This window comes from Paroedura picta, chromosome 7 (assembly GCF_049243985.1).
Source record: "Paroedura picta isolate Pp20150507F chromosome 7, Ppicta_v3.0, whole genome shotgun sequence".
Lineage (NCBI taxonomy): Eukaryota > Metazoa > Chordata > Lepidosauria > Squamata > Gekkonidae > Paroedura > Paroedura picta.
In genome coordinates, this window is record NC_135375.1 from 104,649,340 (window position 1) to 104,671,364 (window position 22,025).

At 47.0% G+C, this 22,025-nt stretch overlaps 1 protein-coding gene across 2 annotated transcripts in view; it reads right to left on the reverse strand.

The window, feature by feature from the left end:
• Window positions 1-670: 670 nt before the first annotated feature.
• Window positions 671-22,025, reverse strand: part of SPAG17 (sperm associated antigen 17) — a 90,639-nt gene continuing 69,284 nt past the window's right edge. Inside the window, exons 38-48 of one of the 2 annotated variants that reach the window (XM_077345895.1) lie at window positions 20,907-21,009; window positions 17,689-17,742; window positions 17,008-17,110; window positions 15,549-15,669; window positions 13,788-13,880; window positions 9,407-9,552; window positions 8,011-8,180; window positions 7,120-7,180; window positions 6,126-6,270; window positions 2,493-2,629; window positions 671-865 (exon numbers count right to left, since the gene is read on the reverse strand). In XM_077345895.1, the coding sequence (XP_077202010.1) occupies window positions 824-865; window positions 2,493-2,629; window positions 6,126-6,270; window positions 7,120-7,180; window positions 8,011-8,180; window positions 9,407-9,552; window positions 13,788-13,880; window positions 15,549-15,669; window positions 17,008-17,110; window positions 17,689-17,742; window positions 20,907-21,009 (1,175 nt within the window). In that variant the 3' untranslated portion in view covers window positions 671-823. Of the gene's footprint in view, window positions 866-2,492; window positions 2,630-6,125; window positions 6,271-7,119; window positions 7,181-8,010; window positions 8,181-9,406; window positions 9,553-13,787; window positions 13,881-15,548; window positions 15,670-17,007; window positions 17,111-17,688; window positions 17,743-20,906; window positions 21,010-22,025 lie in introns of those variants that run through there. The other variant, XR_013232709.1, reaches the window with a different exon arrangement.

The window sequence follows — 22,025 nt, forward strand, 5'->3', positions numbered from 1 at the left end:
TTGAGAAAGGCTGCACTAACCCCAGCGATCATGAAGCAAAACCGATGCAGAGCTACCAATCAAGAAGAGTGCTGCCTGCTCCTCCCCTTGATGCACATTTAGGACGCCAAAAAGTTCTCTCACTCAAGAAGAGGGAATCTACCAACTTCTGGGGCTAAATTTGCCTTTGTACAATCCATGCACACAGAGAGACCCCGAGGAAAGGACAGGGTTCCTTTTGATGAGTATTTATTGTTCTACAGCTCAGCTGTGGTGCTCTTGGCCTTGCGAGGAAAGGAAGGCAAATATTTGGGGCCTCCCAGTTTTCACAGGCAGGGTTCCAGTTTCCTTTGGTAAAGCTCTGCTGGTCCTGGACTTGGAGTAGAAGCTCGCCTCCTGCCTATGACCTAATAAAGTAAGGTGACCAGATTGTCCCACTTTTGGAGGGACATCTGGGGGTACCTGGCCAATTGTACTTATGTTGAAATTAAAAAAATATATATTGCAATAGTATTTTTGCATTCTATGCGTTCTATGAAACTTTTTGTTGCTCCATATAGACCAAATTTTAAATCAAGAACCCCCCCAGTCAATGGTGTCCCGCTTTACCAATGTTAAAACCTGGTTGCCTTATCATAAAGCACTGTCCTCCTCATGCCTGTCCCGCCCCCCCTCGGCCCAAAAAGAACCCACCATACTGAGCAAAGTATTTATTGTTCAAAAGTCAACAGCTATAACTCTCCCAAGTATGAAACGGACAAACACTCGCTAAACTTAAATAAAAAGAAATTAACATGAGATTAAAACTCGTCTGTTGCTTCTTGGTACAATTCCCACTGCAGGGTCACTTGCTGGACACTTCCGGTAGGCTTCTGCAGGGCCTGGTCTGCAAAGGAAAATGGGGCAAAGTTGGAAATGGGTAGAGAAGTGCCGAGAGTTTCAGCGTAGGCCTCCTTCCGGCAACATGACCTCCTCCTGGAGGAACCTGCCGTGCGCTCGAGAGAGCCACCATCAGTCAGGTTATACCAGGGAAGCCAGACTGAGGAGGGGGTCAAACTGGAGAAATGCTGGACGCTTGAGGTCTTAGACTGCTATTTGAATTTGTATCGCGGTTGCAAATGCGTCTTCTTTCAGTCGACACTGGAAAATCAGAGCCAACATACAGAGCTAGACCACAAATTAAAAACAAGGGAAAGAACGGAACATCTAACTTGGCATCGTGATTAACAGCAGCTGTCTCCAATCTGGTGAGCCAGGTTCGATTCCCCTCTCCTCTACATTTAGCCAGTTGGGTGACCTTGATCTAGTCACAGTCCTGTGAGTCACAGTCCTATTACAGTGTTCTTGCAGAGCAGTTTCTCTCAGCTCTCTCAGCCCCACCTCCCTCCCAGGCTGTCTGTTGTGGGGAGAAGAAGGGAAGGTGACTGTGAGCTGCTTTGAGGCTCCTTTGGATGGGGAAAAGTGGGGTATAAAAACCAAATCTTTTTTAGTGCAGTTAACTGTGGCCAATTTTTGTCCATCCAAAACATTCTTTGAATTCTGAATTGCTCTTAGTTTAACTTGATTACAATTTCCACATCTTTAACAACCAATCTTAACTTGCCAGGCAGGGTTGGTTGTTTCTAATATCATGCAAATGCCACCCTCCACATTTCAAGGTTTGGTGTTGTGATGAAGAAAGGAAAAACTGTAAGCCACATCAGGCCTTCTCCAGGTAGTGAAAAGCAGGGTTTAAAAAACAGCTTGTTCCTTCCTTCCCACCTAAAGTACCTATATTTTATTTGGGGGAAGGGAAGGCGATTGTAAGCTGCTTTAAACTACAAGTACAACGATATAGGCTAGATATCAGGAAAAAAAATCACAGTCAGAGTAGTTCAGCAGTGGAATAGGCTGCCTAAGGAGGTGGTGAGCTCCCCCTCACTGGCAGTCTTCAAGAAAAGGTTGGATACACACTTTTCTTGGATGCTTTGGGCTGATCCTGCGTTAAGCAGGGGGTTGGACTAGATCAGGGGTAGTCAAACTGCGGCCCTCCAGATGTCCATGGACTACAATTCCCAAGAGCCCCCTGCCAGCATTCGCTGGCAGGGGGCTCTTGGGAATTGTAGTCCATGGACATCTGGAGGGCCGCAGTTTGACTACCCCTGGACTAGATGGTCTGTGTGGCCCCTTCCAACTCTTATGATTCTGTGATTCTGCTTTGATACTCCTTTGGGTAGTAAAAATCAGGGTGTAAAAACCAACTCTCCTCTCAGGGATCAGTCGTTATATCCACTCCCTTTCTGTGACAGGTCAACACCCCTATCCAGAATGTCTTTTGCGCAGTCTTCCAGTGACAAAGCCCAGTACTTATGTGTGGTTTGAATGGGGAAAGGCATGGCTGGATGCTGCCTACCCGCCATTTCCCACTGGGGACTCATCGTCTCAGCGCATCACGTTGTCGCGATGGTTGCCAGACGTGCTCTCGAGTGGCAGCAGGAGCATCCGCGTTTAGGAACTTCCTTGCCCTTACTCACTTTATCGAGCAGCTTGCAAGGAAGGGATGTCCTGGAGCGAGAGACGGAGCTTGTCGAGATCAGCCGGGCCGAGGCCGCCTTGCCCCCCTGAGGGTAGTCCGGGGGCCTCTTGTCGTAGAAGTCGCGCGTTATGACAGGTGAGAGGTACGTTAAGGACAGAGGTTGGCTGTCTTCAAGGGAGCCGCAACAGGAGAATTGATTAAATCAGTGGTCCCCAGCCTTTTTATCACCGGGGACCGGTCAACACTTGACAATTTTACTGAGGCCCGGGGAGGGGGTAGTCTTTTGCTGAGGGACGTTGCTGCCACCACCTCAGCCCCTGCTCCACTTGCTTTCCCGCTGGCGCCCCTGACTTCCCGCCACCTGCTGAGGGGCGCTGCCAGCAGCAGCTGCGCAGTGCCACACCGAGGGGGAGCCCCAGCCATGGTGGCCGCTGGAAAACACCAAAGGTGAGCCGGCGGCAGAGTGGCAGGGCAGCCCCCGAGGCAGCAGCCAGGGAGGAGGATGAGGAGGAGCCGCAGCCTGGTACCTACTGATCCACAGACCGGTACCGGTCTCCGGACCGGGGGTTGGGGACCACTGGATTAAATGACTGGCAACAGGAGGGGGGTCACTTTGCACTCGGTGGGACAGCTCTGCCTAATCGGCACAGGCCCACCTGGGGAGAGGAGTGCCCCTGTCAGGACACCTTCCTCTGCAAACGGAGAAAGCCCCGCCCACCAGTCGGATACAACTTTGGATTGCAGTGAGGCGGAGGAAATTCTCCACATGTGTTTCCCCAGCAGATGATGGCGGGAATGTGGCTGCTCTAGTGGACAGCCTCACCTGGATGTCTGTGGAAGTGCGGTGTCCTTCGGGAGTGGAAATCTCATTTCCTCTGCCCGACATGGATTGCACAGTCCCTGTTTTCCCTTCCTCATTTGCTCTGGCTCTTACTTTCCGTGCTGCCCCTTGTTCACCTGCAGCGTGGTGTAGTGATTAAGAGTGGTGGGAGTGAAAACCAGGCTTGATTCCTCACTCCAAATGCAGCCGGCGGGGTTACCTTGGGCCAGTCACAGATCTCTTAGAGCGATTTTTGCAGTTCTCTTACAGCTCTCTCAGGCCCACCTACCTCACAGGGTCTCTGCTGTGGGGAAAGGAAGGGAAAAGGCTCCTTCGGATATGGAAAAGGGTTTAATCAGCTCGTCATCTTCTTGTTCCCTACCTGCCACTTGTCCGTCTCTCTTAGTTGATGCTTTTTCTTCAGTTTCCTTCCCCACCCTGCTTTCAGCCCCTTCATTCTGTCAACCACTGTGCCCCCCACCATGCACTGTTTCTCTGCATCTTGTTCTTTTCATTCTTCTAATTTTAAAAATGGCATGAGAACTGTTGAGAGCCAGCATAGCATTGGGGTTAAGAGTGGTGACCTGTAATCTGAAGAACCAAGTTTGATTCCCTGCTCCTCCACATGCAGCCAGCTGGGTGATCTTGGGCCAGCCCGGTTCTCTCGGAGCTCTCTCAGCTTCACCTACCTCACAGGGTGTCTGTTGTGGGGAGAAGCAGGGTAGGTGATTGTAAGCCTCCTTGAAACTCCTTCCGGTAAGAAAAAGCAGGGTACAAAAAGCCAGCTCTTCCTGTATGGGATTACTAGGCAACCCCAAAATCGCAGTCCTAAATTTACACTTGGTCTCAGATCTCTTGGCAAACTATTGGATTTTTCTGCAAATCTGGGAGATCCACTGGGTTTGTAAAAACAGTTCCCCATCTGTTTGTGGTCCCACTGTGCAGATTTTTTGATCCATGCTGTGAGGCCAAGTTTGGAATGAGACACTTGAGAAGGGCTGTGGCTGCCGCTTCCCAAGCAAGGTTGTAAGTCACTTGGTCTCTTTTCTGCTCGACGTCCTGCGGCGTGCTAGAGCCGATCCCCTTGTCTCGACGTCCTCTAAAAACTGCCTCCTTTAGTTGCACCATTGCAAGAGAAGCCCTGGCACAGGTGATATGGCTAAGACTGGTGTCATGCCCCAACAACTGCTAGCTGGAGATGCTGGTGGTTATTATGCAGAGTCTAGGGTTGGGCATTTTGGCATCCAAAATGGCCGCTCGCATCTGAAGCAGCCAGCGCTGTGTCATGGGGGGGGGGGAGGCGCAGCCGTCAACATGCCAGTCGGCGCACACACTCGACATCTGCGCCTTCCTCCCCCACCCCCATCCCCCGCGACGTGGCACTGGCTGCCCCACCCTAGTAGACACTGCTCTCATGTCAGGAGAGAGGAAAGCTCAACTTGGGGCTCCTCTTTTTGGTGGCAGCCTTAGATCTTTTCAAGTGAAATTCTTTGGCCTTTGGAAGGGGAGAGAAGCGGTCAAGACCAGGCCAGCATTTAGGGCTGGGAATGAACATGCTCATTTCCTCCTGAATGATTTTTTTTTATTTTAAGTGTTGCTCAGACCCGGGACGTATCTCATCCGTCATCCCTCTGCCTACCCTGGCCTGTAGATAATCCTGGACTCCAGAACCACCACCGTTCCCTCTTGATGGCATACCGCTCTGTCCCAAGATGGTGCGTAGCTCGGAACAAAAATGCATTATTCTGGCTAATGGGGAATGGAAGACCCATCCTCCATGAAGCTTCCTGGCTTCCCTTTTCATGATCTCGCCTTGGGGGTAGAGAATTCTACCTGTCATTTATGCATGGCGTGAAGATGCACTTTTGTTCCCTTTGTCCATGTCGGGCACGATTTTGCACATGTGTTTCCTGCCCTCATTCCATCATGTCTTTTCTGAACTTAAAAAAATCCCAAATGCTTTCCCTTAATGTTTAAAATGGTTTGGCAACTGTGTAGACCAGGGGTGGTCAAATTGGGGCTCTCCAGATGTCCATGGACTACAATTACCATGAGCCCCTGCTGGCAGGGGTGTATGGTAATTGCAGTCCACAGACATCTGGGTGTAAACTGCACACTTTTATTCCAACCCCAGATCGATTCAGTCCCTGCCCTCTACACAGAATGCGATTTCCGTTTGGATTTTGGCCGATTTAAAATTTCCTTCAGCAGCAAAAGGATTGATTTTGACCCTACCTTTATTGTGGGATATCTCAGACTGCTTTTAATCCTGAATATCCATTTGGGAAAAAAGCTCTGTGGTAGAGAACCTCTGATAGGCCATGTGGTCATGTGACCCGCTTGCCTTAAAGGAGAAGCCCCTAATTTCTCTCAATTTCTGTCAGTCCTGGATTTTTCCTCCCTCCTCTGTCTTTTTTGATCCTCTCCCCCTCCCCTCCAAGAAAAGAAAGAGACTCCCTGCCTGGTTCCTCACCCCCCCCCCTTCAAGAAAAGAAAGAGGCTTGGCTTCCTCCCCCCTTCTGAACTACCCTAACCATGTGCAGAAGACTTTCCTGTTTCAATGGGGGGGGGAGAGGAAGAATCGAGTTCAAAGCGATCTGAATTCAACAGGATTGACAATGGAATAAAGAAAGTGCAGATTCTGCCCTGGTATAGACTACTGGCGAGTTGCCCCTTTGACATCACTTTCCTGCAGCTCGACCCAATTTCGGTGGAGAGAAACAGGACTGAAGCACTCTATTTTGGCCTCTCTGTTGACAGAGAGCGGGGTGGTGATGGTGGTAGGGAAAGAGAGAGACTGCAAAAGGATATTTGCCTCCACGGGCAACAGGAGTATTTCCGTCTCTGTGTGAATTTCGATCCGGTGGGAGATCTCACCGTAGCCCTGGGCCCCTTCCAGACCAATGGCCATGGCATAAATCTCGATGTCCAGCTTTTCCTGCAGTCCAGCAGCCACCTAGGAAAGACCGGGATGGGTGGCTGGGTGGGTAGCCATTCATTTTAAAGAATGTTGGATTTCCCCCCTTCCAAGTTCTTAATGCTCTCCTTAAAAATGACAGAGGAAAGATTGCTGGCGAGGCATGAGTTCACAAACGCCCAGGATTTCTCACTACCTGCTTTGTGCACCCCCTGTCTTCTTGTCGTGTGTATGTGTGGCGGTGTGACATGGATCGCCCTACTGCCCTAGGAGGGGCAGGCACTGTGTGCACCTGCGGTGTACTAGCAGACTCGGCCTCCTTTCCCCCAAGGCTGCTCATGGAACGAACTTGGGAGATGTTCAGAGTGAAACCGGTGTAACGTGCGGATTTCCTTACGACTCCACAGTGAGCTTATGTAGAAAATTAAAGTTGGGAAGAGCTGGTCAAGGATGGAATTGGGTGCTATTAACCAAGAATTCATTTGCTTGTGCCTACTTAATCCTCCTACTCACAGTTCACTGTGCTGCATGCCAGGCTAGTCCCTCTTTAAGTGGAGCAGGAAAACTAAGTGATGGACTCAGAAGTGACACCATGGAATCCCCCAAATTTCCATGGCTTTTGGGGAAATCCTAACATTGCTCTGACATCACTTCCTGCTCAGGAAGTGCAACACTGTGGCTGCCCTCACCATCTTGAGGGTTACCAACAAATGGCAGTCAAACCCGCCCTTCCTCCTTGTGCCTGGAGAAATTCTAGCTGGAATATGAGCCATTGAATTCAGCTCTGAGCTGCTTCTACTCGTGTGGGTGACTTAAGGGCTGTGAAGCCCCTCCCTGGGCGAAGCCCTGGAACTCTGGGGCCTGGTAAAGAAGCGGTCTGTGGCTTACGGGTTTGGGCTGGTAGCTCACATGCAGTCCAGTGGAGGGCGGCGGCTGTTGTACCCGAAACCTGCCAAGAAACAGGAGAAGTCCATCAGTGTGCCCTAAATTGGGCTAGGAGAATGGGAAAGAGAAGGACAGTGACTAGTCTAGGTGAGTCATAGCTCTGTTAGAGCAGTTCTCTTAAAGCTCTCTCAGCCCCACCTACTTCCCAGGGTGTCTGTGCCGGGGAGAGGAAAGGAAAAGCCTCTTTGGGATTCCCTTCAGGTACTGAGAAGTGGGGTGGAAAAACCCAGATCTTCTGCTTGGTTCTGCACTGCTAACCCGGAAGCACAGAAAACACCGCTATGCATGTGCTCTCTCATGTAGGGCTGCTTCTAATGGCTTCCTTCCAATGTCCCATCAGGCTCTGAACTCTTCCTTCAGCAGCCGCATCCTACTCCTGACATTATTGGGGTGGGGAGAAATGATCCTGCAAACAGCTTCAGGTGGGGAGGCCTGGTAGCCTGCAGTAGGACAGTGAGGTTCAAGCCCAACAGCACTTTGGAGATGAACAAGGTTTTCAGGTCAGGTATTTCTATTTACATTGATTCCCTGCCCTTCCCCAGAGGCCCAGGGCAGCCGACAAGAAATTTTAACATACCTGACCAAGGGAACCTTGACTATCAAAATGTTCTACCTCAAAAAACGTTATTGGTCTCTTAAGTACGACCAGATTCAAACCTAGCTGTGTGCCCAGCATGGGCAGCAACAAGGACTGACCTGTCCTGCCTTGGATGGGCACCAATGCAAAATCCAGGATTTTACAGGCTGGGTCAGCTGCCTCTTGCACCTTCTTCCCGTGCCGCTGTTAATGGATCGGATTGGCGGGGATACCATATATGGATCACCAAGACAAACCTGCAGTAGTCCATGCCAATGTTCTTCAGGACCACCGTGGTGGTGTAAGTGCAGCCTTCCTTGAGAACCCCAAAGGACACTTTGGGTGGGATGAGAAGGAAGCAGGTCAGGGGTTTTGGTGCTTTCAGTACAGAAGAGTTGTTGACTTTCCCAGAAACCGGAATGCTATTCTTCACATACGAGAAAGAGAGAGAGAGAGAGGGAGGGAGGGAGGAAGAGAATTAGAAAGGCCAAACAAAGCTGGTGCTCTTGATCTGAAGGCAGGATACAATGGATGTTTATCATTTCTACAAATGAACAATTTTGACTGACATTTTTTTGAAGTTTGAACTTTTTTTTTTTTTAATCCTTCTTTACGGGGAGCTTATGGCCAAGGTAAGAACTTGCAGAAGTTGTCTTTGCATGAAAAACATCTTTGCAGATCACAAAACAGTAAAGAGAAATGGGGGGAACCATACAAAACAGCACAATGCTTCATGCAAAACAGCCTTTCTCAACTTCTTTTTACTGTTGAGAAACCCCTGAAATATTCTTCTGGCTTTGAGAAAACCGAAAAATCCCCACCTCCAGACAACTGGCATCCTGCTTCTGCTGCTCCTATTCCTGTGTTTGTGGACAAGGACACACATTACGAAGTGAATCAAATATTGGACTCTCGATGGCATAGGGGGAAGCTCCAATATTTAGTGGACTGGAAAGAATTTCCTATGGGGGTCCGTGAGTGAGTGGAGGCCGGGAATGTGCGGGTGTCTAGATTGGTGAAGGAATTCCATCGTAAATTCCCGTTGTGCCCCAGGCCAGAGGAGGGAGATTGATTGATGAGAAATGTTTTTAGAAGGGCGGAATGTCAGGATCACATGATCACTGCCATGATTTATGCTTGACCTGAGTGGTTCCATCTTGTATCACTGGCTGTGTAACAACCCTGAACTGTCTGGGTAGTGATTTAGTTATTGTAACAATTATGCTAGACTGTGTTATCTTTGGGAAGGGTAGCTGTATAACACCCAAGGCCAAGAAGACCCGGCTATCACTCCTGGACGCGAGTCCAGGCTGACACCTGCAGGAGGGGGCTTTTTGCCCTCTGGGAAAGTGGACCAGTAAAAGTGAACGCATTTTGTGTATTGATTAGATTTGACTATGAACGTCTAGGTGTTCTGATCTGCTTAGCAATAAAGTTTGCTATTAATCCAGAAGTATTGTTACTAGTCTGTCAGCCCTGACATCATGCAGAATATGGTTGGGAAGCGGAGCTAGGTATGTAACCCCCCCCCAAGGGCCCTCCCCTTCCCATCCCCTCCAAGTCCATCACATAATTAGAAATGTGGTAACTTGTGCTATAGGATCTCACTTTCTTTCACTGCTGGTGTCAGAAGGTGGGGTGGGGTGGGTTTACCTTCTTCTGATATACAGCATCGGGCTTGCCTTCCTTTATGCAGGCGGGCAATTTCACTTTCCCTTTTCTAGGGAGTCCTGCGGCATTTACCAGCAGAGACTGGAGTTTTGGCTTGAAGAGATGTGTCGTTAAATTATCATCGTCATCTGTGGAGTAAGAAAAGAACACCTAAAGAACACCTATTTAAGGGACTCCACCTCCCCAGAATCGCAAGGGGGTATCCTAGGTATAAGTTCGTTTCATTGAACTTCCTCAGTTGTATGATAATTGCACACAACCAAAATAAATTCAGGCAGAGCGCAGTCTCTTGAGTAACAGCTTCCCCAGTGGATCCAAGAAAATAGGAGAATGTCTAAACAGGTGCTCCAAAAGAACAGGGCTGCACTTACCTGTAACTGTTATTCGTCGAGTGGTTTTCTGTGCAGTCACACATGGGTTCACCCCTCCCTTCACAGGGAGTGACTTTCCCTCCCAAAGTCACATGATATGGGAGTGGTTAGCACTCTCCCCTCAGTTCTGCTTCCTGCCGCCGGAACAGGCAAGTCAATCCATTATCAGTGGCCCACAGAGGGGAAGGAGGGAGGGTTGTGTGACTGCACAGAAGACCACTCGATGAACAACAGTTACAGGTAAGCGCAGCCCTGTTTTCATCTTTGTGGCTTCTGTGCAGTCCCACATGGGAGACTAGCAAGATCACGCACCCTGGAGGTGGGTGTGGGCTTACAAAGTGGAAAAATTGATTGAATCCACTCTACTCACACAACCTCTCTCCAGGAGTTGACATCTATGACATAGTGGTGGATCACTGACTAGGTCGCTCCGCTGCAGATGTCTGTTAGAAGCAATCCAGCCAAGAAGGCTGCAGGAAAAAAAACCTCTGAACACATGTAGTTTAGAGAGATACCAATAGGGCCATCTACCTCAGGCAAAATAAAAATTAGTTTAATGGAAACATCATCAGCTTAACGGAAACATGATAATGTCTGTACTGAGGCCCTTCTACCCTTTCATGGGTCAGTATGGGAATTAAGGATTCCTACATTGCCTGGATCAGCCCATGAAACTTTTTTAAAAATATAAAAAGTAGGGCCCTCGGAACATCTCCTGTATACAGAGCCCTCTCTGCTTCAGAACCAGGTGTCAGGTCAGGAGTTACGTAGAAATCACTTGGTTGGTAGATCTGATCAGGATAACAGAAGATCCCGACTAAGTGGAACCTCCATGCTTACCGTTGCCAATATTTAGGCTGTCAATCTGAACATTCCCAAATGCCCAAACATCTCATATGTCTGAGCACTAAATAACGTTTACCTTCAAAAGAAACCCCCCCAGGTTTTAGCCCTGGTTCTGGGTCAGACGGGGAGTGATTAGCCAAGAATGATGTTGCACTACAATATAGGCTGGCATTACTGTCATGTGGCTTCTTGCCCCCTTTCTTGAAGCATTCAATTGCCACTTTCCCCATTTGAGGTATACTGCCACTATGCCAGTGGATCCCTATACTCAGCAAGGCATCAATGACAGGTGACATATTGACCCCAAGGGACCCGTGATACATGCCCATTACTGTGTTGCACTTCACTGCTTTTATGCCCATGGCAACTAATGAGAGCCAGTTTGGTGTAGTGGTTAGGAGCGCGGACCTCTGATCTGGCAAGCTGGGTTCAATTCTGCACTCCCCCACATACAGCCAGCTGGGTGACCTTCTAGAATTATATATAGCTAGCTTGCGAGTTTTTCTCTGTGGCAGGCCTGCGATCCTACAGAACCCATGTGGGACTGCATAGAAGCCATGAAGATGAAGAATTCTTCACAAAATCCAGTCTTTTTATCTCAAAAGATCATCTATTCTCCTGAATGCCTAGGAATGATCCAGGTAAATTCCTGGATCGGTTTTTCTGGAGAAAATGGATGCTCTGGAGGCTGCACTGGATGGTATTGGACCTCCTTGAGATCCGTGTCCTCCCCAGGCTCTATCCTTAACTCGCCAGGAGGACAAAACAGGAGATATAGAATCATAGAATTATAGAGTTGGAAGGGGCCATACAGGCCATCTAGTCCAACCCCCTGCTCAACGCAGGATCAGCCCTAAGCATCCTAAAGCATCCAAGAAAAGTGTGTATCCAACCTTTGCTTGAAGACTGCCAGTGAGGGGGAGCTCACCACCTCCTTAGGCAGCCTATTCCACTGCTGAACTACTCTGACTGTGAAAAAATTTTTCCTGATATCTAGCCTATATCATTGTACTTGAAGTTTAAACCCATTACTGCGTGTCTCCTCTGCAGCCAACAGAAACAGCATCCTGCCCTCCTCCAAGTGACAATCTTTCAAATACTTAAAGAGGGCTATCATGTCCCCTCTCAACCTCCTTTTCTCCAGGCTGAACATTCCCAAGTCCCTCAACCTATCTTCATAGGGCTTGGTCCCTTGGGCCCAGATCATCTTCATCGCTCTCCTCTGTACCCTTTCAATTTTATCTACGTCCTTCTTGAAGTGAGGCCTCCAGAACTGCACACAGTACTCCAAATGTGGTCCGACCAGTGCTGTATACCAGTGGTCCCCAACCTTTCTGAGGCTGGGGACCGGCAAGGCATCGGGCTGCGCCCGTGCGGACCACGCCCGCAGGCCGCCCCCGCGCATCGGGCCGCGCATGCGCAGCCCGGCCCTGATTCCCTCTCCCCGCCCTCCCACAGTAAGAAGATTCCCGGGCCGCAAGCTTGCGGCCTGGGAAGTTTTTTACTGCAGGGGGGGCGGGGAGAGGGAGCCGCGGCCCCGCGCCATGGCCTTCGCGGCCCGGAACTGGGCCGCAGCCCGCAGGTTGGGGACCACTGCTGTATACAATGGGACTATGACATCTTCTGATTTTGATGTGATGCCCCTGTTGATACAGCCCAAAATGGCATTTGCCTTTTGTACCGCTGCATCACACTGCCTGCTCATGTTTAGTTTACAATCTACAAGTACCCCAAGGTCTCGTTCACACACAGTGTTACCTAGAAACGTATGAAGGCTATGCCATTTCAAAATCGGACCCCCTTTGAAAAATATTTGGAAAAATACATTTGCTATACAGTTACCTTGGGAACTTGTGTTATGTCACTGAGGAAACTGATATGAAAACATGTTTCATAACCGGTCCATGTTATGACGTAGCCATGAAAATAAAAGTGGTTATTTGATTTCTACAACTGGTAGCCTAGCTGTCAGCATTTTTTCATTGTCTGTCCTTAACTTGCCAGGAGTTTCCCAAGATAGAATGGGCAACCCTGACCCCGACTCCCACCATTGGCCAAAAGGGGGGCAGGCAACCCTAGGCAGCATCAGGCACAGGTCTCCTGGGTCTTCCATTTGACCCCAGGGAATAGCAGTTTTGAATGCAGCCACAAAGACTCCCTTAGCTGTGAGTTGGCTGGAGCCCCGTGGGGTACCAGCTGCTCTCTGGAGACCTGGCCCAGGATATTGAGCTTTTGCCTTGCAGGAGTGCCTGCTTATATCTTTACAAACGAAGCGCAGATGGTAAAATGCTCTAAGCTTCGTAGGTGCTCTTGTCTAAAAGAAAACTCAGGGATGAATCAGATGTCACACTTTTTAAAAGTGTTCTGTGCATGGGCAGCTACTGGAGCGCACTCTCCAAAGCAGCAATAATGCTAATTCCTCAGAGGCGTCTAATGCTATAGAGCCTGGAGACTTTGGGGGTGGAACCAGGAGCGGGTGGGATTTGGGGCAGGGAGGAACCTCAGTGGAGTATCATGCTATGGAGTCCCCTATTAAGTCTGCAGGTTCAGTGTTCACAGACTCCAAGTGTTCAGAAAAGCTCGTTTTATTTAGCAACTCCAGCAACAGACTACAACTACTGAACAGAGAAAAACAGGCAAACTCATGCACTTTTATACCTAGGCAGCCAGCTGCTGCCTCTGATTGGCTCTAAGCAGAGCAATCTGATTGGCCCTAGTGGAGCAATCCAATTGGCCCTAAGCAGAGCAATCTGATTGGCCTTAAATAGAGCAATCCGATTGGCTCTAAGCAGAGCGATCAGGTTCCTTTGATTGGTTGACAGAAGCCCTCATCTGCATCAGTGGCCAAATGCCCACAGACATAACATCCTCCCTCCAGCCATTTTCTCCAGGGGAATTAAGGTTGCCAGCTCTGGGTTGGGAAATCCCTGGAGTCTTTGGGGGTGGAGCTGGGATTAAGCAGGACATCATCTTGGCATGGAATTGGGGTCACTGTGGGTGGGCAGGTAGTTGTGAATTTCCTGCATTCTGCAAGGGATGATCCTAGATGATCCTGGAGGTCCCTTCCTACTTGATGATTCTATGATTAACCACTGTACCACACAAGTATGCCTGCCTTTTCCAGCCCCCCTGCTTGAACACCTTACCTTGCAAGAAGGGATCAGGATTGATTTCAGCCCGGACTGAGGAACATCTCGAGATATTAAACAACTCATCGGAAAGGGAGCAGCTTTGATTTCCTAGAGAGAGATGAAGAAGGAGAAGGAGAGCTGGGCTTTTGTACCCTGCTTTTTACTACTTAAAGGAGTCTCCAAGTGGCTTACAACTGCCTACACTTCCTCTCCCCATAATAGACACCCTGTGAGGTAAGTAAGGTTGAGAGAGCTCTAAGAGAACTGTGATTGCCCCAAGGTTTCCCAGCTGGCTGCGCATGGAGGAGCAGGAAATGTTAAAATTAGAAATGCTTCAGCCTAATGGCCGTGATACAGTGATACCGTTTCTGCACAGATACAGATACTGTGATATCAGTGATACAGATATCAAGCCATACTGGCCAGGGAATGGAATTGAGGTCACTGTGGGTGAGCAGGTAGTTGTATGTTTCTTGCATTGTGTCGGGGAGCTGGAATAGATGACTCTGGAGGTCCCTTCCAACTCTATGATTCTAGGAAATAAATAAAATGCACACCAGGAAATGCTGACCTGATCAACTCACAAGAAGTAAGGGCAATTAAATGAGTCCCTCTTCCTTTTTGAGATATATCAGGACTATCAAAAAATATTTTATATTGAAAGTATTCCTAGGCTTAAACTGTATACTCAAGGTCAGAGTAATTCGGAACTCTATGGTATGGATGTGTTGACATTCAGGAATTTGTTTCCTGCTTGTGGACATACACGTACCATCAAGCCTACCAGAAGTGCCTTCAGTTTGAAAATGACACACAAAGTTATTTAGGTAGGCTGAGAGAACTCTGAGACAAACTGCTCTGCAAGAACAGCTTTCACGGAACTGTGAGCAGCTCAAGGTCACCCAGCTGGCTGTATGAGGAGAAGTGGGGAATCAAACCTGGTTCTCCAGATTAGAGGCTGCCGTTCTTGATCTCTACATAAGGTGACCAGATTGTCCCACTTTTGGAGGGCAAACCTGGCAAATTGTACTTAAGTTGAAATTTAAAAGATATATATATATATATATATATATATATGTATGTATGCATGTATGTATGCATGCATGTATGTATGTATGCATGCATGTATGCATGCATGTATGCGTGTGTGTGTGTATATATATATATATATATATATATATATATTACAATACTATTTTTGCCTTCTATGCCTTCTATGAAACTTTTTGTTGCTCCATATAGACCGCATTTTTAATCAAGTACCACCCCCCCCCCCCCCGCTCGATGGTGTCCTGCTTTACCAAAGTTAAAATCTGGTCACCTTACACCATGCTGTCTTCTTGAGACTCAAGTTGGTTTACATGGTATATAAAAAAGGAATCAAACAGCATGAGGTCTCCCTCCCTCCCTCCCCCCCCTGCCCATAAGCTTTTAAAATCAGGACTTTTCAGTCCTGTTAATTGCTAATCCTGTTCTAGCCAACTGCGTAGAGATTTCACATTTGGAAGACTTATGACAGGACTTACACAGTCCTTCCCCTTTTTTTGCATAAATAATTTACACTTGAAAGAGTTGGGAAGGATTTTGCACCAAGTAAAATGTATGGGAGAGGCATGACGATTGACGGGGCTCAGCCCCCCTTTTCAACCACCATGGCTATGGGCCTAGTTCAGGATCCAAGCTCTTTTATCTGAACATGCTACTGGTAAAGGCAAAATGCAGATCCACTGAATTCAGGTTTTTTTGTCTGATGGGAAAACTGAATTTGGGTTTTACCTAAAGTGTCTCCAGTAGTTCCAGTTTCACAGGACTGTGTGATGGTTTCCAACAAACGCTCTTTCTTTGTTGGCTTAGGAATGGGAGGGAGCTTCTTTGAAAGTAGTTCGACTTCTGGAAACTGAAATAATGAGAAAAAAATATTATGGCAGTCCTCTTATTACAAAGAAAGAATAAAAGCAACCTGGAGGCATCTCTAAAGTGAGCCAACCTAGAGTTTTCAGTATTGTTACTGTTTAAAAGAGAATCATTTGATAAAATTACATATGGGAAATGGATGCTACATTTAAGGTGGCTGCATGCTTACAGCCCGAAGAACCCAGCCTCTGAAGCTGTATTCAGATATGATCCACTGCAATTCTCCTCCAGCTACATTGAAATTTGTACACCAAGAAGAAAGCTGTGTCAAAGTTCGGTTAGGTCTATGAGCACATGTGAAGCTGCTTATGCTGAATCAGACTCTTAGTCCATTGGCATCAGGATTGTGTAGTGGTTCTCCGAAGCCTGCTGCAGAAGTTCTCCTTATCACCTCCTATATGGTTTTTATGTGAAAACATCATATGCGGCAGCCATAGCAAAAATGCAACGGAAATCTATTGCAGAAGCAAATGTTGACCGGCAAAATTTAAAGGACACCGTGACATGAGCTGTAAACATCCAGGAGGCCAGGCATGAGGTGCATGCTTCAATAGTGAGCCATTTTCTGTGTGGTACGGCCACAGGCAGCAAGTGTAATGCTCCAGTGTTGCATCGCTGCATCCATTGTTTTTCGGACGATTTCAAAACTTCAAAAAACAACAGTTTTGTCTTGTTGAGATCACTGATTCGACATAAAAAATAATTTGACATTATAATTGATTTTAAAAAAACAAACATTCAAAACATGCGGAGTTTTAGCATTTGATGTATTCACATATAGCTTATGTGACAATCCGAGTCTCACATCGTTTTTATTTTTAAGCTTGAGATGACAGAGATTGAACCTGAGGCCTTCTACATGCCTTCCCAAAGCAAGGACTACATTTTCTGAGTGTGGTCTCTGTACCAGAGGAACAAGAAACAAACCAAACCACATTTTGAAATAAGCTACATTTAAAATGAGCCCCAGCTTTTATCGAAAACACATCTAGAGATATCTATAATTAGTAAAAAAACCCAACAAAACCCAAATCCTGTCGTTAGGGTCGCCTAGGATCCTGCTCCATTTATGTTGCAATTTGGTTGCAATTGTTGGTTATTGGTGTACATGTTCTACAGACTGTTTTATGTATGGTTCTCTGTTATAATGTAAACCGGCCTGAGCCTCCGGGGAGGGCGGTATAAAAGTATGATAAATAAATAAATAAATAAATGTCCTGCCTATATGTGTGTCCCTTAACTCAGGGTCAGGTCCTGAAGGAACTGTTTTCAGACTGTTTTGCTGAGACAGAGAGTGTGTGTTGTTTCCATGTTCCATTACCTTCTTTTGCAAAAACTCTAGGCCGAGTTCCGATCTGAAATAAGGGGGGATGTCTTGGTTCCTCAAGCACATGAGACACTTCTTCCCATCCTCAATTTCCTGCCTAAAGATGTTTTTGAGAGAGAGGGAAAGAAGAAAAATCGGTAACCCTGCAATTATTACACATGCTTTCCTGTGTATTAAACATCCATGTCCACCTGAAGGCTCTCTCTCCTCACAGGTCTGAGGCACTGAGGCCATTTCCCAGAGAGCTTCCAGACAAACTGCTCTTCCTCCCCTCGATTTCTGGGGTGGTTTGGCAGAAAGGCTGAGGCATTGTCTTCTGTCAGAACAGAGCTGATGGACTCAGCTTTCCATTTGGGGCTATTTCACCCCACTTTATTCTTTTTGTCTTTTAAAAATTATTTATTTATTTTATTTACTTATTTAAACAAGGCCTTGTCGAAAAACAGTGGCCAATAATATCAGAATTCTGAGTCGTTTGCCTCTCCTTCTGAATCTGAGGTAAAAATTTCTCTTCAGCTTGCTGAACAGTCCTTTCTCACTGTTTAAGACCCATGACAAGTTTCAGATTTAGACTGATTCAAAGCCTGCCGTGTTTCTCCGTAGGCTTTTCCCATCATGGCCCTCGGGCAGGGAGTGGTTTCTGAACTTAAACCTCCAGGTATTTGCTCATGTTACCTGTTCTGTGCTAATCTGCTCTTCCAGGAAGATATGCGCTCTGTCTCTTCTTGACTGCAGAAGGGGAAACGAAAAAGACTGTAAAATATCATTTAGTGAATGAGAAGCGTTTCCAGAATATGAGAATTCTTGTTTTAAACAAGATTGCCATCACATCAGGCCATTTCTACAGTCTTACTGAACAGTCTTGCTGAAGAACACCTGTGAATAAAATTCACAGATCCAAGTGATTTATTTTGTTGTGAACAAGAGCCAGGGTGGTGCAGTGGTTCAAGAGCGTCAGCCTCTATTCTGTAGAATTGGGTTTGATTCCCCACTCCTCTAGCTGGGTGACCTTGGGCCAATCACAGTTCTCTCAGAGCTCTCTCCGCCTTACCTACCTCACATGGTGTCTGTTGTGGGGAGAGGAAGCGAAAGGTGTTTGTAAGCTGCACTGAGACTCCTTGGGGTAGGGAGAAACGGGGTCTAAGAAAACAGCTCTTTGCCATATTCCGTGGCAGCCATTTTGTGGCTATGCCTTCCTTGCTGTTTCGGAAGGTGCCTGCAGGCTGAAAAAGCACCTGCCCTAGACATCATAAAAGATGACTGGGAGGGGGTGGTCTCTAATCTGGAGGACCAGGTTTGATTTCCCATTCCCCCATATGCAGCCAGCTGGGTGACCTTGGGCTAGTCATATTTGATTTAGGGTTGTTCCTGCAAAGCAGTTGTCTCAACCCTACTTACCTCACAGCGTGTCTGTTGTAGGGAGAGAGGAAGGGACTGGTGTTTATAAGCTTTGAGACTCCTTCCAAACTAACTCTTCTCTTCCCACTTCTCCCTGTTAAACAGAGCTTCAGCTCGAACTGTCAAAGAGTTACTGTTATAGTTCTACATAATCTTACTCTGTGGCTGTGGTGGACTCCACCTCCTGTGGCAGCCATTTTGCAATTGTGACCACCATCCCATGTCGGGATTCTAAAGGGTCCTACAGGCTCAAAAAGGTTGGGGACCCCAAAAAATGAAGAGTTCAGATAGCCTGATAGATAATTATAATGTTATAATGATATGCCGAATGCTGATTTTTAAAAAGGATTTTTAAAAAGGATTTTAAAAAATGGTGGCAGGAAGAGGGGGAATGGCCACAAGTGGGGGACAAGGGGAGATAAAATTTTACCAACGTAGGCAGATCTGGACTTTCCCACCCACACATTTGCCAGACCGGCTTGGTTGCAATATTTCTTGAAATGCCGCAACAGATCAGGGTTGGGAAAGATTGTGGGAAAGGTTGAGTAACCCAGGAGGTGCACAGAAATCCCACAGTGCTGTGGGAAAGAGCAGGGGAAAACCCCGTGCTTTCCAATAACATCAAAGCCTGGACAAACAACCCATGGAGAAATGATCTTTGCTTCACTTCCTGCAAGTCGTTTTCGTTTTGCTGTCCTTCGTTCCTGGTGAGGTTGTCTTCTTTATGGCACACGCTTAGTATCAACCAAATATTGAATGCCAGTGCTAATGGCAGAGGCAAATGGAGTGGATCCAGCCCTCCTCCGAGTAGACCTCTTCCTACTTGAAGAGACTTCCTCCAACTTAAGTGACTCTTCCACTTCATTTGGAGGTTTCCTTAGAGGGGAGGAAGGTTTTAAGTTTGAGCCAAAGGAAGAAGAACTGTTTTTTTTTGTACCCTGCTTTTTACTACCTGAAGGAGTCTTGGAGTGACTTACCTTTCCTCTCCCCACAATGAACACCTGGTGAATAGGTGAGGTCAAGAAAGCTCTGAGAAAACTGCGATTGGCCCAAGGTCATCTACCAAGCTTCAGTGGAGCTTAAACTCACCTTCCCTTCCTCTCCCTACAACTGATACCCTGCAAAGTAGATGAGGCTGAGAGAGCTCTGAGAGAACTGTGCCTGACCCAAGGTCCCCCAGCTGGCTGCATGTGGAGGAGTGTGGAATAAAACCCTGTTCTCCAGATTAGAAGTCCACACTCCTAAACACTATACCAAGCTGGCTCTCAAATATTCCTATTGGATTTATATATACCAAATTGCCCCATAAGTAACAACAAGCTGCACAATGCAATGGTAAAATAGTTTAACTGGTATGGTATCCCCTGCAGGCACCATTTATTTTAAATTATTGCAATGTCATTTTTGTAAAAAGATGGGATAGCCTGTCCCTTCCCTTGGGGTAATATCCCAGCTCTCCCCGGATGCAGGATATTCCACCTTCTTCTTTTAAGGTAGCAGAGTCTGAAGTTTCTTTTTTTTTATAATTTTATAATTTATTATTATATAAAGCATTTACAGAAAAGTAAAAGAGAAAAAAAGCAACCAGCTGATATGGTTTGCCATCCTCTTTTAACATACATATTCAATTCCCATCACATATTAATCCTAATCTAGAAGTTTTTACCATCTTTCTTAGCGAAATGATTGTTTATACATATGAGAGTGTAATCTGTTATAAGAATATATTCTATTATTATCTTAAGTGATATAAAGTCGGTCCCCTTCATATATTGGCCCTGACCTAAGAGTTACTACTGCTGTCTTGTTAATACATATGAAGTATAGTTTGCCATCCTCTTTTAGCATACATATTAGCATACATATTCAGTTCCCATCACATATTGATCCTGATCTAGAAATTATTACCATCTTTCTTAGCAGAGTAATTGTTGATACATATGAGAGTATAATCTATTATAAGAATATATTCTATTATTGTCTTAGGTAATATAAAATCAGTTCCCTTCATATATTGGCGAGTCTGAAGTTTCTTCATAGTGGATGACTATATATGTATATACAGCACACATATTCGTATTAAGAAAGCTGAAGCTAAGTTTAATATACATGTAGATTTAACTTCACAATAATAGAAAAGCCACCCCCTCAGGAGAGAGGCAGAGAGAGAAGAAGGACAGTTAAGCTGGACACACACCGAGGGGAGGGGCTGATTCCGGAGCAGAGCTTTCAGGCCCCCTCCCTCCTGCAATCCAATTAGGCTCCAGAGATTTCCCTACAATTTTAACTTATATAGTATTTATATTACTCGTATGTATGTATTTTAAACTTGTAAGGCACCCTGAACTGTAAGGAAGGGCAATATAGAAAGTAAATAAATAGAAAATAGTACTTATAGTGAACAGCAGCCAGTGCTATAGCTCTTCCCTGTTCCTCTGATCCTAGCTAATTTTCATGGCAGCACCCCCCCCCCCCCCACTCACAAAGGCTCTTACCAGAATCTCTGCCAATATTCTTCGGTCTTCTTTGCAACTTTGTTGGCGGATAGATTTTGGGACTGCGGACACAGCGCCTGTTCATAGAGTTCCGCAATCTGAGCTGCAAGACCATGAGAGGATTTTTATTATTTATTAATTACTAGAAATCAAGCCCGCTGTAAACAGAATACAGCAGGTGCTAGTCCCCACTCCCACCCCAGGCTGCAGCCGTTCCCAAGCACCTGGGCTGTGCGGTCACCGGCTCTTGGAGCTGGCGGCCACGCTGCCCGGGTGGCTGGGGTTGGCTTTCTCCTACTCAGAGTAGGAGAAAGCCATCCCCAGAGTAGTTCAGCAGTGGAATAGGCTGCCTAAGGAGGTGGTGAACTCCTCCTCACTGGCAGTCTTCAAGCAAAGGTTGGATACACACTTTTCTTGGATGCTTTAGGATGCTTAGGGCTGATCCTGCGTTGAGCAGTGGATTGGACTAGATGGTCTGTGTGGCCCCCTCCAACTCTATGATTCTATGATTCTATACTCCCGCCTCCCCTGGCAGCTGCCGTTTCTAGCTGCCTGGGCAGCGCGTTTGCCGGCTCTCTGACTGCAACATGTCATCCAATGAGCAGAGAGTAATTTATCTTGCCAACGAGCAGGAAAAGATGCCAAAATAATAGTCCTGAGCAAGAAGACTGAGCATCGTCTAAAGCCAGGGTGGCCAAACTGTGGCTCTCCAGATCTCCATGGACTACAATTCCCATAAGCCCCTGCCAGCATGCCGTGTTGATGGTTTAGCTGATGTTCTGAGTGGACTGATGTTTTGTGCAGGGAGGCCAGATAGCCCGTTTTGTCTCTGGCCTTGACCTTAGGCCTGGCAGAACAGCTCTGCCTTGCAGGCCCTGTGGAGCTGTCCTAGGTCCTGAAGTGCCCTGATCTTGTTGAAGATAGCATTCCACCACGTCAGGGCTGAAACTGCCTTCTGGAAATGCAGCCTGGAGACAAAGGAAGCAGATCTGTGGCTGCTGGGTCAAAAAAGACATGGGCAAAATGGAGAGGGTGCAGAGGATGACCTGGGGACCAAGCTTTGTGAGGAAAGGATGAAGGAGTTGAGAATGTTCAGCGTGAAGAAGAGGAGGTAGAGAG